Source organism: Magallana gigas, chromosome 10 (assembly GCF_963853765.1).
Source record: "Magallana gigas chromosome 10, xbMagGiga1.1, whole genome shotgun sequence".
Taxonomy (NCBI): domain Eukaryota; kingdom Metazoa; phylum Mollusca; class Bivalvia; order Ostreida; family Ostreidae; genus Magallana; species Magallana gigas.
In genome coordinates, this window is record NC_088862.1 from 1,140,680 (window position 1) to 1,157,322 (window position 16,643).

At 37.9% G+C, this 16,643-nt stretch overlaps 1 protein-coding gene across 4 annotated transcripts in view; it reads left to right on the plus strand.

Annotated features, from left to right (window-relative positions):
* LOC105340585 (adenylate cyclase type 1) overlaps positions 1–16,455 on the plus strand; it is a 36,515-nt gene extending 20,060 nt beyond the window's left edge. For all 4 annotated transcript variants that reach the window (XM_034454857.2, XM_034454858.2, XM_066072757.1 and 1 more), the window contains exons 10-21: positions 2,049–2,107; positions 2,556–2,703; positions 3,749–3,846; positions 5,246–5,330; positions 10,051–10,146; positions 10,306–10,562; positions 10,836–11,073; positions 11,618–11,764; positions 11,905–12,003; positions 12,093–12,210; positions 12,441–12,565; positions 12,822–16,455. In XM_034454857.2, coding sequence (XP_034310748.2) covers positions 2,049–2,107; positions 2,556–2,703; positions 3,749–3,846; positions 5,246–5,330; positions 10,051–10,146; positions 10,306–10,562; positions 10,836–11,073; positions 11,618–11,764; positions 11,905–12,003; positions 12,093–12,210; positions 12,441–12,565; positions 12,822–15,908 — 4,557 coding nt within the window. In that variant the 3' untranslated portion in view covers positions 15,909–16,455. The remainder of the gene's footprint in view (positions 1–2,048; positions 2,108–2,555; positions 2,704–3,748; positions 3,847–5,245; positions 5,331–10,050; positions 10,147–10,305; positions 10,563–10,835; positions 11,074–11,617; positions 11,765–11,904; positions 12,004–12,092; positions 12,211–12,440; positions 12,566–12,821) is intronic.
* Positions 16,456–16,643: the final 188 nt, after the last annotated feature.

Genomic DNA, 16,643 nt, shown 5'->3' on the forward strand with positions numbered 1-16,643 from the left:
AATAACAGTAGCTTAAGGGTCCTCCATACACCTGGGAAAAGTTCTGCATACAAACCTGGATTTCTAGCATGTCTCTTTAAAATGACAGAAAAAAATCCGAAAAATTCATTTCTTTAAAATTCTCAGCTATTCATGAAAATTCCTGCAGTATTCGAACTTGGGACCTGCAGATTGGTAGATTGAAGCTACCCCCATTGCGCCACAGTTATAAACACTTTACTGCTTGATAATGCGTTCAAATCGCCATGTTGTGACATATTGTCATAAAAAGTAGAAGTCACGGGGTGTCGAGATTCCTTAAAAATAGACAGATATAATGACATGTATGATCAATCTCTCTATACGTTTTATTTTACATCATTGTCAAAAATGATCAGTAAAATGATTAGACTTACCACCTTTTCGCGGCGAATGTATCACGAAGTTGCAGAATATGATTACAGGAGTTCGTGTACAATACTTTCTGTTATAGCCATATAAACCATTCACCTTTTGCCAATCTAATCAAGACCGTGGCTTATCGAAAACCGGGGAGTGGATAGAAATTCTAATTTTAAATAGATTGCCTTTTCTTGAAATAAAGAACAAACCACAGGTTTCATCTGGCATATTTTCATACACCATATCAGAAATACATTTGTGTTATTTTACTACATTATGGTAAACTCACACTGGAGTAATACCACTTAAGGTACCTCACTACACCGAGACTTATACTTTTTAAGACACTACGTCACAAGATGGCGATTTAAAGGTTTTGTTAAACTGTTTGTATCAATCGATTTAGATGTATATCATAATAGCTCAGTGGTTAAAGCATCAGGCTTGTGAACCGCAGGTCATGAGTTCGAATCCGCCTGGGGCTTTTGTTCATGTTTACTGAATGAAATTTTTTGAAAATATAATTTTTTTAAATCTAAAATTGCACATTTTTTCGCCTATTTGACACATATACTTCTTATCCATCATGCTATTTATCATAATCAAAGTAATTTTCTGCTGATTTGAGAGAATATTTCAAGGTGTAGTGAGGCACCTTAATCAATATTCCACGATGTGGTTGGCTTTTGACTTGATTATCACAAAAATATACATCTAGAAAAGCATTGTAGGAACGTCTCATACCATAAGATATTCTAGAATTCATTATTAATCATTTTTTAAATAAAAGAATATATAATTTTTTTTTAGAAGTTTAATATAAACCGTACGTGTTACTTCTCCAAAAAAGAAAATTAATTCACATTCCTTATTACTTTAAAAACATATATATTCTTTAGAAACGAAACTTGCTGAAAAACAATTCTGCTCTAAGTTCGCTGGCTTTGAAAACCACACAACGTGAATTCGTGCATGATAGCATATATTTCTAATCTGTAATCTGGCCATTAATTTCCGACAGGAATTTTTAAGTAACCCTTTTTTTCCCTGTCAACTGAACATACTAATCGATCAGTGCGCGCGGGCCGGTGCTGTCTTGATTTCCCACACGGCTGCCTGTAAATATCGCTGTCCCCGAGCTCTAATATTTCAGGCTTCAATAAAGTTACGCAACTCCCTGATGTGTAATCAGCCAAATTTTTTGTTTGAAAACGTGATAAGAAAAGGTGTTTCTGAATTTATAAAAAAATCTTTTTTAGTCAATTACTGCAAAATTCTCCTCGTGTCTTTTACGAACTTTTATTTTACTAAATTAAGTTAAGTGCACGACTTTTTAAAAGTCATAGACTTAATTAGATTTGATAAAAATCAAAATTCAGTAAACGACACTCTTATGCATTTGAAGTAAAAGAGCAGTGTTTCGAAGCTAAAGTCAATATAATTAAGATCATGTTATACCATATCACTTCCTACCAACCTTATTTCAACCTCATTTCAAGACAAGGTGTGTCAAATATTGTGTATCTAACCATGTGTTATTCCTGTTTAGATTCGAACCCAGTTTATTGAGAAAAAAAATGTCGGATGTGATAATCAACACATAAAACAGATAAGTTATAAGTTTATCTGTAGATGATGTACTAATGAGACCTTTATTTTTTTGGTAGTCGAACTTCGGATACTCTGTAAGAGACAAAATTAGAAAGGCCTTCCAAGGGCAGTCAAGGTATGCAATCAATGACCTGTACATGATTAAATTGAGGAGAATGATTATAACGATAATCAATTACGTATGTTTACTGTTGTAGCAATAATAAGTCACGCTGGCATTAGCGTTTTAGCGTCCATTTGTGTGATCTCTTCATTCTTAGTTTTAAAAAATTTCTTCACATACTCATAATATATTTATGATAAATTTACCAGTACATCAATTTGTAAAAAAATTTGTCAATAGTTATACATCTTATATAGAGAAAATATGACTACGTTTATATCTTTATTTAAAATTTTGTCAAAATCTCATGATGCATCACATCAAAAAATAGTTTCATGAACAGTTATCATAAAAATATGTTCTTGTGGTCTGTATTCAATGGGATGCCTTCTACTGATTTAAATGGTCTTATAAAGGAGTGCAATGTGTTAACTGTAGGGTTTTTTTCTCTCTCGTTCAGTCGGAGTCCGTCCAAACAGCAGACAACCACAGAGTCGGCCAACAAGTACATCTCCCAGGCGCTCAAGGCCCGGAACCTGGAGAAGGAGAAGCGCGAGCAGGTCAACAGCTTCACGCTCAGGTTCAAGAGCTCCTTCCAAGAGAAACAGGTACCAATGACTAAATTTTCTACCTCATTGGTTATATTGTTTTTGTAGTTTCATTATTATCTGAGGACTTCAATTTTTAATTGTTTTCGAAAATACGTAGATTTGAGATTTCGTAAGCTCAATGGCAATGACAAGACTGAACCAACACATTGTTTTCATATTTTTTATTTCTTTTAAGTTAAGGTAATTTGAAAGTGAATCGCTTAAGGACTTGCTTAACAAAAACGACATAAAAACTAATAATAATGAATCAAAGACGTTAGAAACTAAAATGAGTTATCCAAGTTTTTAAAATCAGACAGCTTTCAGTTCTTTCATTCTTTAATTCTATTTGACAGTTTAAGTCCACCAACGACTATGTATTATTATCATTAGACATTCATTATTTAAAATTCTAATTGATAGTTTCTATTCGACAGCTTTCAGAACTTTCATTGATTTGATTTTTTTCACAGCTTTCAGTACTTAAATTACTTTGATTCTAATTGACAGTAACAGTGCACCAACGACTTTTCCTTCAAAAGTTCTACTGCTTTAAACAGAACCATATACACTTAAATTAGTTATCCTAGATTTTTTTAGCTAGACAGCTTTAAGTGTTTTCATTACCTTGAATCGATTTGACTGTACCAGTCCAATAACGACCTTTTTATCTATTTGACAGCTTTAAGCCCTTTCATTATTTTGTCTTACGTTTTGACAGTCTTTCAGTACTTTCATTACTTTGACTGTATTAAAAAACTATTTGACAGAATCTTTTAGAAAGCTTTCAGTACTTTCATTACTTTGATTGCATTTTTCAGTATCTGACAGTATCTTTTAGACAGCTTTCAGTACTTTCATCATGCGCGGATCCAGAAAATTTTTCCAGGGGGGGGGGGGGGGTCCGAAGGATAATTGTGTTTGCCAGGGGGGGTCCGAGGCATATTTTCGCGATAATTTTACTATGTAAATTTAATAAATTTTCATTTTCCAGGGGGGGTCGGGACCCCCCCGACCCCCCTCTAGATCCGCGCATGTTCATGACTTTGATTGTATTTGACAGTACCAGTCCACCAACGACTTTGCCTTCAGCAGCAGTATGATCTGTTCCCTGGTGATGTTGATCTGTATGGCGGGGATGCAGACAATCATTCTTCCAAGGTAAGTTATCGGCATTAACTACACCATTTACAAAGGAAAACTACTTTTACCTTAAAAAATCGAACTTCTGCAGATCCATTACGATATTTGAATTAGTCGAAAGGAATATTGCAGTAGATTTAAAGACGTAAAGAAAACTGAATTAAAATTAAAATTACTAAAGAGCACAAATACATTCTGTCAGAATCTAAACACACTTGGGGATTTTTCTTCAGTTCCCTGAAGCGTTCTTGAAACATCAAGTGAACTATCAAAATTTTATATTTGCATTTCCATTGTTCTTTCCCACTGTAAGCCCATACGGAGGAGCTGCAATTATATCTCTATAATCGCAATTGCTCTGTCAGTATACTATGACGTCATAAAGGTGTAACGTTATAGGCGATATACTTTTCCATGACGTTATAGATTTAAACCACTATAAGATACATCATGTGTTTTCTCCAACTCCATTAAAATTGACGTATTTACATGTAATATTAAAACATGTTTTTGATAACATTTTAAAGGAATTACTGTTATATAACATATCATTGATTCTGTTAACAAATCTATGTGAATTAAAAAGATACATTACAGTCTGAATGTTTACTTTTGATGTAATAGCTAAATGTCAAGGTCTAGGCTAATACAGAGTATTTGCGAGTGGTAAAATGCAAATATAAGTAATAAACAACGATTATTTAGTGAACATGGCGTTATGAATAGCAACTGCTCTGCTGGCATATTTTCCATGATGCGCTAGCGCGCATCATGGAATATGCCAACAGAGCAATTGCTATTCATAACGCCATGTTCACTAAATAACGTTGTTTATTTCTTAAATATTTACATTCTACTGTGTTTTTCCATTAAATGCCGTGATGTTTAAATGCCTCTAAATGCAACAAGTAGTCAAAGGTCAAATTGGCGAGTTTTATTATGACGTCACAAACGTTGAACGCTGTAAACTGCAACGTCACAAGCGAAAATCAAAGTTCACGCTCGTGGCTGTTACTGTGGCTCTTCCATCAATATTAATTACCCTTAGGATAAGATAGGAATTTTAAGGTATGAATCACACTTGCAGACAAGGCAAGAAGTTAAAAAAATGTAAATATAAGCATTAAATCATGATTTTTTGAAGTATACACTCTCATAACTGCAGCGGTGTGTGCATACAAATTTTCATAACGCGCTAACGCGCGTTACTCAATTTGTATGCACACACCGCTGCAGTTATGAGAGTGTATACTTCAAAAAATCACGATTCCATGCTATAGTGTTTCACATCTTATGTTAGATTAAAAAAAAGCTTTATTTCAATTTACATGTATGGTTATGTTACTCCTTATTTATTTCAATGCATTTATATGATGTATATCATTCAACTCATTTAATTTTATTATATTAATTACAGAACGCTGCTGTTGTTGATTCTCTTCCTGACGACATTTTGTTGGATCGCCCTCGTTTTGATTCTCATTCTCAGCGTCAAACTCAAAGTAAGCAGACGATAATGCATACGTCACTATTGATCGATCTCACGTGATTATTGAGAATGATTGTCCAACTTTAAGTCCAATCTCGCATTTTAGAAAAAAAAATCAAAATAACACATGCTGTTTAACAGAAAAAATAAGTAAACATGAAATGAAAAGTTCATTCAGTGGCATCGCAAACTATGGTCATATACAGACTTTGAAGTGTTTTGTAGACAGAAGCCACGTGAATTCATAAATTAAATAAGAATAACAGTAAAAATCGAAAGAAGTTTCATGGTATACAAACAACAAACTCGTATTTCACCACCGACATAAACAAGGAATACATAGAGTTATGATTATATGATGTATGAATACAATGAAAGCGATTAAAGCTGATTTACGACTGAATCCTTTTTAACGCGGAGCTTTATCCTCATAGATTTAAGGATAAGCCCATCAGCACTGTTCATTTGTCTGGTGTTACACAGAACAGATGTCCTGTAAATTTGAAGCACTGTTTGTCAGATGTATATGATATTTAAGGTTCACAACCCCTCCATATACACCTGTATGTTATCTCTTCTGATGATCATATCATAAATTGATAAATTGACTTAGAGGTACTAGTAATATTCATACACCTTAATAAGAGTTACTTCCCTTGTGAGAGGGAAAATTATCCTTAACCATAAGTTGATGAAGCGATGTTGTTACAGGTCTTTCTGGGAAGATTGCAGGTTATTCATTTTCCCCTTAATGTCAGATTTGGTTTTGGCAGATGGTTATTTGTTAAAATTTGCTTCCAGTTTTCTTTTTACAATTACTGATAAGTCTGTAGTCATGCTTTACTTTGAATTTGTTCTTCAACAATACGTTACTGGTCAGTGTTTTCAATAAGTTTTTGAATAGAAGGAAACAAATTTGGAACAGCAGGCAACCTAATCTCGGCGAGGGGTCTGGGGGCCGCCTCAGGCCCCCAGCGGGTCCAGGGCAGAGCCCTGGTAGGGGTACCAGGGGGGGGGGGGCAAAGCCCCCCGGCCGAAAACGAAAATAATCATTTTTGAAGTTACTTTTGCTGCTCTTAAGGCCATCTAAAAGTATAAGTTTTATGAAATGTCTACTGCTAGACAAACTCAAAAATTCCGAAATTATGAGGATGTTAGCTATCATAAACACAGCTCTAACCAATAGGAGGTATCCTCATTAGAGCCTAATTTATTAAATTGAAAAGGTGAGTAATGTTTTGGTGTTACACATTAGTTTTAACCTTTAATAAATATTTCATTAAAAGCACTATTTTTTTAAATTTTAGTTTTTTAAATATTATATAGCACTACTGTAATTATTTTAAAGAGCTGTGATAATATAAACGAATATAAACGAATAAGCATGCTGATTGGCTTTTGTTGTGGTTAATTTTTTTATTTATTGTTTTTTATGTTTATTTTTAATTTTTGTAAGCAAGTACTGTTCTTATCGGGATAACCACGACGCCCTACCAGGGCCCAGACTCAATTTGCCTAAAAAAACCCACAATATCTTACAAGCATTAATATTAAAATTACGGCACAGTATCTGTAATCTTTATTCTCTAATTATGTGAATTATTGTAATGGAAAGTAACATTAATATAACATAAATAATATCCATGTGGAATAAAATAGACACGCAACTATTACGGAATTATCAAGTTGGTCCCGCATGATCGAATCCATGCAGTTTTAATTACCCGGTTTTTCTTAAAAACTGTTATTAATTGAAAAATTATTACTTTCCGTTCAATAAATGACTATTTCTTATAAGTACATTGTATTTTATATGTTTTACCGGAATTAAACGTAAAGGTTCATTTTTTTCTTAAATAAGTCCACAAAACCGTATAATGTCGACCCGGGTTTGCCTACCCATTTTACCAACTTGGAAATCAACAATCGTCGATAAATTTCTAAATACTCATTGTTTTCCAGAAATGTTTACGGCGAATACAGTTATACAGATTGGTGACATATCCTGAAAATTTCAATGAGATTGGTTGACTGTTCACAAAGAAAATTGAAAAATATCGATCTGCCCCAGCTTTTATTTTGCCCCGGCCCGGGTTTGCCTACCCATTTTACCAAGACTCCGTTGATGTGGGTCATTGACGTGTTACTATTTTGATGCCATATTTTCAAACGCATTAACGATAAGGATTTTGGTATTAATTCTAGCCTAGTACCCGAGGCCTTCCGAGTGCACTCGGAAGGCCTCGGGTACTAGGCTAATCAAGCTCCTATGGGAGAATATCGGCAGAGGTTTTTAAAGACGGAAATCTCAGCCGGAAAATTTTATTATACAGGCGGTTAATTTTGCCGGTTGCCGGCTCTTATTGAAAACACTGCTGGTTATAAGTTTCCCTTGCATGAATTGATGTTATAAGTATTTTCTCTTGTGTTAGTTTTTTAGCTCACCAAGCTGAAAGCTCAAGTGAGCTATTCTGATCACATTTTGTCTGTCGTCCGTCTGTCTGTCCGTCTGTCTGTAAACTTTTCACATTTTCAACATCTTCTCAAGAACCACTGGGCCAATTTCAACCAAACTTGGCACAAAGCATCCTTAGCGTAAGGGGATTTAAATTTGTGAAAATTAAGGATCACGCCCTTTTGCAAAGGGAGATAATTAGGAATTTATGAAAATTTTCGAGAAATTTTAAAAAATCTTCTTCTCATTAACCATAAGACCAGGAAAGCTGAAACTTGTGGGGAAGCATCATCAGGTAGTGTAGATTCTAATTTGTGAAAATCATGACCCCCGGGGGTAGGGTGGGGCCACAATTTGGGGTCGAAGTTTTACATAGGAATATACAGAGTAAATCTTTGAAAATCTTCCTCTCATGAACCATAAGACCAGGAAAGCTGAAACTTGTGTGGAAGCATCCTCAGGTAGTGTAGATTCTAATTTGTGAAAATCATGACCCCCGAGGGTAGGATGAGGCCACAATGGGGGTCGAAATTTAACATAGGAATATATAGAGTAAATCTTTAAAAATCTTCTTCTCATGAACCATAAGACCAGGAAAGCTGAAACTTGTGTGGAAGCATCCTCAGGTAGTGTAGATTCAAAGTTGTGAAAATCATGACCCCCGGGGGTAGGATGGGGCCACAATGGGGGGTCAAAGTTTTACATAGGAATATACAGAGTAAATCTTTAAAAATCTTCTTCTCATGAACCATAAGACCAGGAAAGCTGAAACTAGTGTGAAAGCATCCTCAGGTAGTGTAAATTCTAATTTGTGAAAATCATGACCCCCGAGGTTAGGGTGGGGCCACAATTGGGGGTCGAAATTTAACATAGGAATATATAGAGTAAATCTTTAAAAATCTTCTTCTCAGAAACTAATCAGCCAGTAAAGCTGACACTTGTGTGGAAGCATCCTCAGGTAGTGTAGATTCAAAGTTGTGAAAATCATGACCCCTGGGGGCAGGATAAGGGCCACAATGGGGGATCGAAGTAAATCTTTAAAAATCTTCTTCTCATGAACCATAAGACCAGGAAAGCTGAAACTTGTGTGGAAGCATCATCAGGTAGTGTAGATTCTAATTTGTGAAAATCATGACCCCCGGGGGTAGGGTGGGGCCACAATTTGGGGTCGAAATTTAACATAGGAATATATAGAGTAAATCTTAAAAAATCTTCTTCTCATGAACCATAAGACCAGGAAAGCTGAAACTAGTGTGAAAGCATCCTCAGGTAGTGTAGATTCAAAGTTGTGAAAATCATGACCCCCGGGGGTAGGATGGGGCCACAATGGGGGATCGAAGTTTTACATAGGAATATATAGAGTAAATCTTTAAAAATCTTCTTCTCAGAAACTAATCAGCCAGTAAAGCTGACACTTGTGTGGAAGCATCATCAGGTAGTGTAGATTCATAGTTGTGAAAATCATGACCCCCGAGGGTAGGGTGGGGCCACAATGGAAGGTCAAAGTTTTACATAGGAATATATATGGTAAATCTTTAAAAATCTTCTTCTCAGAAACTAATCAGCCAGGAAAGCTTAAACTTGTGTGGAAGCGTCCTCAGGTAGTGTAAATTCAAAGTTGTGAAAATCATGACCCCCAGGGGTAGGGTGGGGCCACAATGGGGGGTCAAAGTTTAACAAAGGAATATATATATGGTAAATCTTTAAAAATCTTCTTCTCAGAAACTAATCAGCCAGATGATTCTTTATAATTGTTAAGACTTTGGCCCCAGGACAATTCTTTGGCCTCACAAGAAGGTTCAGAGTTTATGTACGTTTATATCCCATATATAAACAATTGTTAAGGATCTTTTTGAGAACTGCAATACTCAACATATGATATGACTATAAAATCGTCCTGTTAGAAAAGGGACTAATGATTATAAACATAAGAATATCCAGGGGAAAATGGATTTTATTTATACAGGATCAACATGTATTATTGTACATTGTCCAGATAGTTTGTATTATGACTCCATTAAGCTGATTTTATCATACCTATTGTTCCTCAGATGAGCGATGTGGCCCATGGGCCTCTTGTTTAATTACATGTTATTAACTTTTTTTCCCGTCAAATCTGATTATAGTTCTATAGATAAAAAGAATTCTTTTTTTATCCACCGAATCATTTTTCAAATTATATATTTTTGTAAAAAATTGTTCTTTATTTTGCTTACATTAACTACGTTATTTTTTATTTTTGAATTTAGTATTGAATTTGAGTGCCTTTATTTTACAGTGCACAGTGTTTGATATTCGGAAATCATCTGGACTTAGGCTATTTATAATGCTGGCGACTATTATTCTCATTTACTCCATGTCCCAAGTAAACATTGTAAGTAGCATTCAAACAAACTGGTTACCAACTTTAATTCGCGAAGACTTTGTTTCGCAATTAAAAGTTGGTTTTCAATATATATATATATTTAGAAGTTCAAAACCTAAATTGAGGCTGTAAACTTCCTCTTTGAAAAACTTATGTTTCAAATTTCAGTTTTGTTGTCGTTCCTCCACGCTGTTTGAGGAGTTGACCTTAAATGGCCTTAGTGGGGGAGGAAAGATGCACCTCTCGTGTGATTACCCACAATACATCTTCCTAGCCGGCGTGCTGAGTTTTATTTCCGTTTCCGTTTTTCTGAAGCTAGCGGCGGGAATCAAGTTCCTTTTGATGGCCGTCATGTTGGTCGTGTACATCGTTGTCATGGAGATCACACACCGGGACATCTTCGAGACGTTTGACATGGCTAACAGGTAGGAACGTGTTTTATATCAAAAAGCCTTTATACAGCTTGACTTCTAGTTTTGTCCTATTGGACGATTTTTGTTAAAATACATCTTGATTTTTAAGAAGAAACACCGAGCTCTCGTTATAAATACAATTTAATGTCGAGGTTTACGTCAGTGTTTTCAAAATAAAACCAGAGCTCACTATGCGTGAACAGACAATCTCATTTATGGCTTTTAGAGATCATTTTAAAAATTTTAATAGAAGTATAATCATTATTTTCTTTTGGTATTTTGCAGACATCACGTGCCGACACGGGTCACTGGCGTTGTCGTGTTAATCGTATTCATGTTGACCCTGTACTTACAAGGTCGCCAGCAGGAGTGGACGTCACGGATCGACTTCCTCTGGAAATCCCAGGCCACAGAGGAGAAAATCGGGATGACGGAAGTCCAGAACAATAACAAACGGATTCTGTGCAATCTACTTCCGGCGCACGTAGCCGCGCATTTTTTAGATACTTCTAGCAAGAAAACGGTAAGACAACACAACATTAAAAACCAGATCTAAATAAAATCAACGTATTAATGAATGTAATACGGTAAATGTTAAAAAATAGAAAAATACACAAAAAGCAAGAATAGGAATAGAATATATCAATTTAAAGCTTATCATAAGTGGTTAATGTATCGGGTTTGTAAACAACAGGTCCCAAGTTAAATCCGCGTAATGCTTTCTTTCCTCTTTACTGAATTTTACTTAAAAAATCCTATTTTTTTTCAAAATTGCTTATTTATCTAATTGACCTGTTACTTATCACGCAATATTCTATCAAGTTGTTTTCTGCTGATTTGAGAAAATATTTTAAAGTGTTATAGTGAATCACCTGAAAGATATCTGAATGTTTGCTTTATTTGAAAATCAATCAATGGTCACATAAAGATTTGGCCATAAATCCTTCATAATTAATTTCATCTGAAATTGAACTATGATAAAACACTGAACTACTTCTGATGAGCTGTTTATAAACATGTATAAATTTAACGTATACAACTATACAAAATTATTCTTGTGTTTTCAGGAGCTTTACAGTCAGTATTATCCTAAAGTGGGTGTATTCTTTGCGTCCATTCCGAACTTCTCTAACTTTTACATAGAACTAGACGCCAACAACCAGGGCATGGAGTGTCTGAGAGTACTCAACGAAATCATCGTGGATTTTGACGAGGTGAATAAAATACAAAATAAAATCATTATATGTATGAAATAGTTTAATGTTTTATCTTCTTAAATATCATATACTTTTGTCATATGTATTTGATTTAAGAATGCATTTTGTATTTCCTTATTTTCCTCGACATATTTCAGCTTTTGAACGAGCCTCGTTTCCGTGCCATCGACAAAATCAAAACCATTGGTAGTACCTATATGGCCGCAGTCGGTCTGATGCCGGATTACAAAATACAGGTAATATGGTTTCATAATAGAATTTAAAATCTTCAGGCAATTATATGAAATAAGTGTATTTTAAGGTGTAAAATCATTTTTTTGTTCAGGAAACACGTGGCTCTATGAGTCATTACATGGAGATACTGGTGGAGTTTGTTCTGGCAATGATGGATAAGATGAAAGTCATCAATGAGAACTCGTACAACGACTTCCAGCTCAAAGTCGGTTAGTGATTGGTGATAGTTTACCGTTGTATAGTAGGGTGTCTATGATAAACAGGATTTCGGTGACTAATGTAAAATGAATGAAAAGGCGATATACTAAGTGACATTCAGTTTATAACTTGTCACGGATATCTTTAACTTTGTTAAAATAATTATTATATTTGTACCTTCAAACATTTTTGTACAGAATTTGTAAAAGCCAAGTTCTGATAACGTTTTGTTCGTTTCCAGGTATAAATGTTGGTCCGGTGGTGGCGGGGGTTATCGGCGCCAAGAAGCCTCAGTACGACATCTGGGGAAACACGGTGAATGTGGCCAGTAGAATGGAAAGCACGGGGAAACCGGACCTCGTGCAGGTAAACCATTACACCTGGTCCAGGGGCCATAACACTTAAACAAGACACTTGAATGTTCGTCTTACTTATCCTCTATATGTTCAATTTGTAAACATGAGACTGAGATTAAAAGCCAGGTTATCTATGCGTTATGGTCATAAACCCTGTAACCTATCAAACAGACATTTTTGTCCGTCACTCCAATAGTGTTAAATACCTTTTATCATTTAAAAAAATGATCACTCACATAAACTGCTCTTATTTCCTCTTGTTTTAGGTGACAGAAGATGTGTACAATGTCTTGCACGAGAAATATGAATTTCAATGTCGAGGGGTCATTAAGGTTAAGGGTAAAGGTGACATGGTGACCTACATACTAGTTGGCAGGAGGAGGCCCTGCAGTATTCTTCAGACTGCGTCATCGCCGCGACTATCAACAGCGGCTATTCCAAATTCGCCACCTCTTGGTGTTTCCCCAAGTTCGCCTAACATCCCCAAGTCTGGATCACGTTTGTCGGCGATTAATGGGTCGCCCAGCATCAACAGCATGGGCAATGTATCCAACAGTCACGTGACAGGCCAGTCGGCGTCCGGAGCTCTCATCGTACGGAATCCAAGTGCTGCCAGTCTGTCGTCACATGAAAGTATATCTAGGAATGAGTCTCTACGCTCCCAGAATCGCTTGCCGTTAAACTTTGAACCCGCCAAAAGTATGCCGACTCCTCCCGGAAGCTTGAATCGAAAACGGAGGAACAGTTCTGACAGCCCCAAATATCCGGCCCGCAAACCGTCCGCAAATGCTCTGTCACATTGCATTTCCGGTCACATATCTGAAACGGAGTCTGAGGTGACTTATGCGCGCATGGATTCCCCAGAACTTCCTGCTGTACATTTCATGAATGTGAGAACTCAGAATGTCCTCCCTCTGCAGAACTCCATGTTTGATAACCTTAAGACAAGTCCAGGTACTTCCGAACAGCCAAACGATCATTTTGTCCGCAGTCTGAACTCTTACCCTGGTCATAGTTCCTCACGCCATCCAATGAACGATCTATATGCCACCCCCATATTTGAAGACGAGACTATTAGTGTAAACAGTCCACTTCTGCCCCATTCGCCTCCGCCACAGACTCGGGGCGGAGATCACTACAAACAAATCCACAGGAACATCAGCGATAGCAACATAGTGGGCCATCATCAATCCCCCTCCGGAATCCCACGCAGCACAAGTTCCCCCTGTGCCTACAGTATGTGTAATATCACCTCTACTAGTGGGATTGCTGACCCCAATGACAGGACGCAGCACAAGGAGAAATACACGGCGCCCTACTACGCCTCTGTGCAACCAATCAGAAAACCGACTCAGATGCCGGTCAGTCAGTCTAAAGGACCGCCTGTCACCAAACCCTGCCAGGTGGTCAGCCCCACGGTACCCATGGTTAGGCCAACTCCGTTTGTAATGGCAGGGGCTGTTCCCGAGCTACGACAGTCTGTGAAAGCAGCGCCTGGTCTACAACCCCGAAAGGTTCAGAATGTTCCACCAGTTAGTCCTTTTGGAAACCCGTCTTTCTTTAACCAAAGCAATAACGACAGACCGGATCCCAGTGAGATTCCTGAAGAAAGCAGAATGATGATATCCAATATGTTGAGAGAACTAAATCAAGTCGTTAGTCCTTCAAATCCAAATCGTAGAAAGTCCAACAGATTGGACGGCAACGAGACTTCACACAATAGAAATCCGTCGGATGACATCTTTGTGACAGCCACCTATCGTGAGCCACTGAGTCCTCAACAAGCTTTCCACGCTCCTAATCAGGCCGGTCATCAGCAAGGCAGCAGCCCTCACAGAAAACCTCCATCGCCTCTTCACGGCTCCTCCCAAACCTTCGCCTCACCTCCAAGACAGAGTCCGATGGCGTCTCCAGCGAAAAGAAGCTTATTTGATAGAACGAAAGAAGAAGACTCACGGTGTTCGATTTCGCCCCCACCACCTCCTATTCCGCCTAAGCCAAACCTTGAGGGAGGCCGGAGGGTGTCCCGAGGGTCGCGAGCCAGCAGTACTTCCTCACAGTCCACGCTGACACCCTCTCCTGCTTTGGTCGCCAACATCGACGGACGAACCATGTCCATTATGTCGAGTCCTGAGGACGAGGCTTTTCAGCAGTCAGAGTCCCAGCCTCCGCCATTACCGGTCAGGAGAATGCAACCCGAGAGAGCGAGCTCGCAGAGAACGGCCGAAGTGAAACCAAACGCTCTGGTTCAGCGAAGTAATTCTAGTCCCCGGGTCAGGCCCCGGTCATTACGTAATCGGAAGGACACTCTTACACCTGTTCTGTACTCCGACGATGACCGGGAGTCTGTGAGTTCCAAGCCGTTCAGCGAGCACTCGTCAGTCGTGTTGTTACAGCCAATTGAGTTAAAGCTTTCCAGGCCCGCTTACGTTAAGCAGCTCTCGTGTCCCGCCGACGACTGCTACACTCAGTATACCCGTGCCTTCCTCGCTAACACCGACTTTATGATATCAAATTTAGACCGAAATTTCTCCAGGTCTAGTGATACTATATATTCTAGCTTTTCCCATGGACCTCCGACTCCCAAGTTTCCAGTCTTGAGTTCTGCTGCTTCTTCATCCTTGACCCAATTACTTCAAGAGTTGGCTGGGGAACAACCTAATAAAAGTAATGAATATTCCTCCAAGCATAACCGGTCCCAACCGTTCAGAACCGGAGAGACAGAAGTAGAGGATAAACTGCTAAACAAGTCTCAATCTAAAGGACTAACTGGACAAAATTCAAAACGGAAACCAACACGCCTTCCAGTTCCAATAAAACCAAAACAAAATTCTGCTAAGGATGGTTCATCAAAGTCTCCGTCTGCTCAAAATTCATTTCAAGTCAAGCGGCGTGGAAATTTTACAATGCCAGTCCGGCCCTGTAAAAGTCTGGATTATATACCGAGTGATCGAGAGGACAACGCGTCTTCGGCTGCGTCATCAACATGCGGCAGTCCCAAAATGACGCGGGAATACGTAGACCCCTACTATCAGGCTCGGATCGAGGAATACCTCGCTGGCAGAAATCTCCTCGGGCTCGAGAGCCTGAGTCTGTCGTCCATCGCTAGCAGTAGCGAGATGTCTAAGAGTGACCCCGCCCTCAACATGGACTCAGGATCGGCGGCGTACGAGTCGGAGTACGACAATTACCGGCCGGGGATGACCAGTGACGACGACTTCTTTATATCTGACCCCGTCAGTGACCTTGACTTGCTGGATGAACTTGACATTGATCACGTAACAGTCAGTGATCATTTCAGTCTCGATATGCCGTTACCAGGGTTACAAAAGAAAACGACGACGGATGTGTAATGACGTCACTGTGTAATTTATTGAATTGTTATTAAGTAATTACAGTATTATAATTATCGCTGTCGGTTAGCTGAATATATGTGTGATCCAAACATTTGATGTGCAATTATTTTTAAATACAAGTGCAATTTGATTCTATTATATTGAACGCGCTTTAATATTGTTTTAGTGGAATCTTTTGCAAAAGGAATGCGAGATGTATGTTTTGTTTCCAACAGTTTAGACTTTTATGTGTGTGTGTGTGTGTGTGTGTGTGTGTGTGTGTGTGTGTGTGTGTGTGTGTGAGAGAGAGAGAGAGAGAGAGAGAGAGAGAGAGAGAGAGAGGGTAGTAACGAATGAGAGATGTTTTCCTCAATTCTGACTGTTTTCATGTGCATATGGACACGTTTATTGGCTGTTATATGTAACACTTGTTTGGTGCTTTGGTTGTTTTGATTTGATGAGGACTATATGTATGTGCTTTCTCCCCACACTAGTGTTCAGTTCGCAGTCCATGTCAAGACAACGCATTGTGTGACCTGAGATTAAACTCAAATAGAAAATGGCAGTATTTGTTTTGAATTATTTCTAATCATTTGATTTCCGTTAATGTATCAATCAATCAATCAATAAATCAGTGATTGGTTTCAATTGTTACAGGAATATAAACCGGTATGTCATCCAAAGACTATAATTTGTTGAACTTGTCAAGGGGAATGGCTTAGAAAATGCATAATTTATAGAAAATTTCATTTT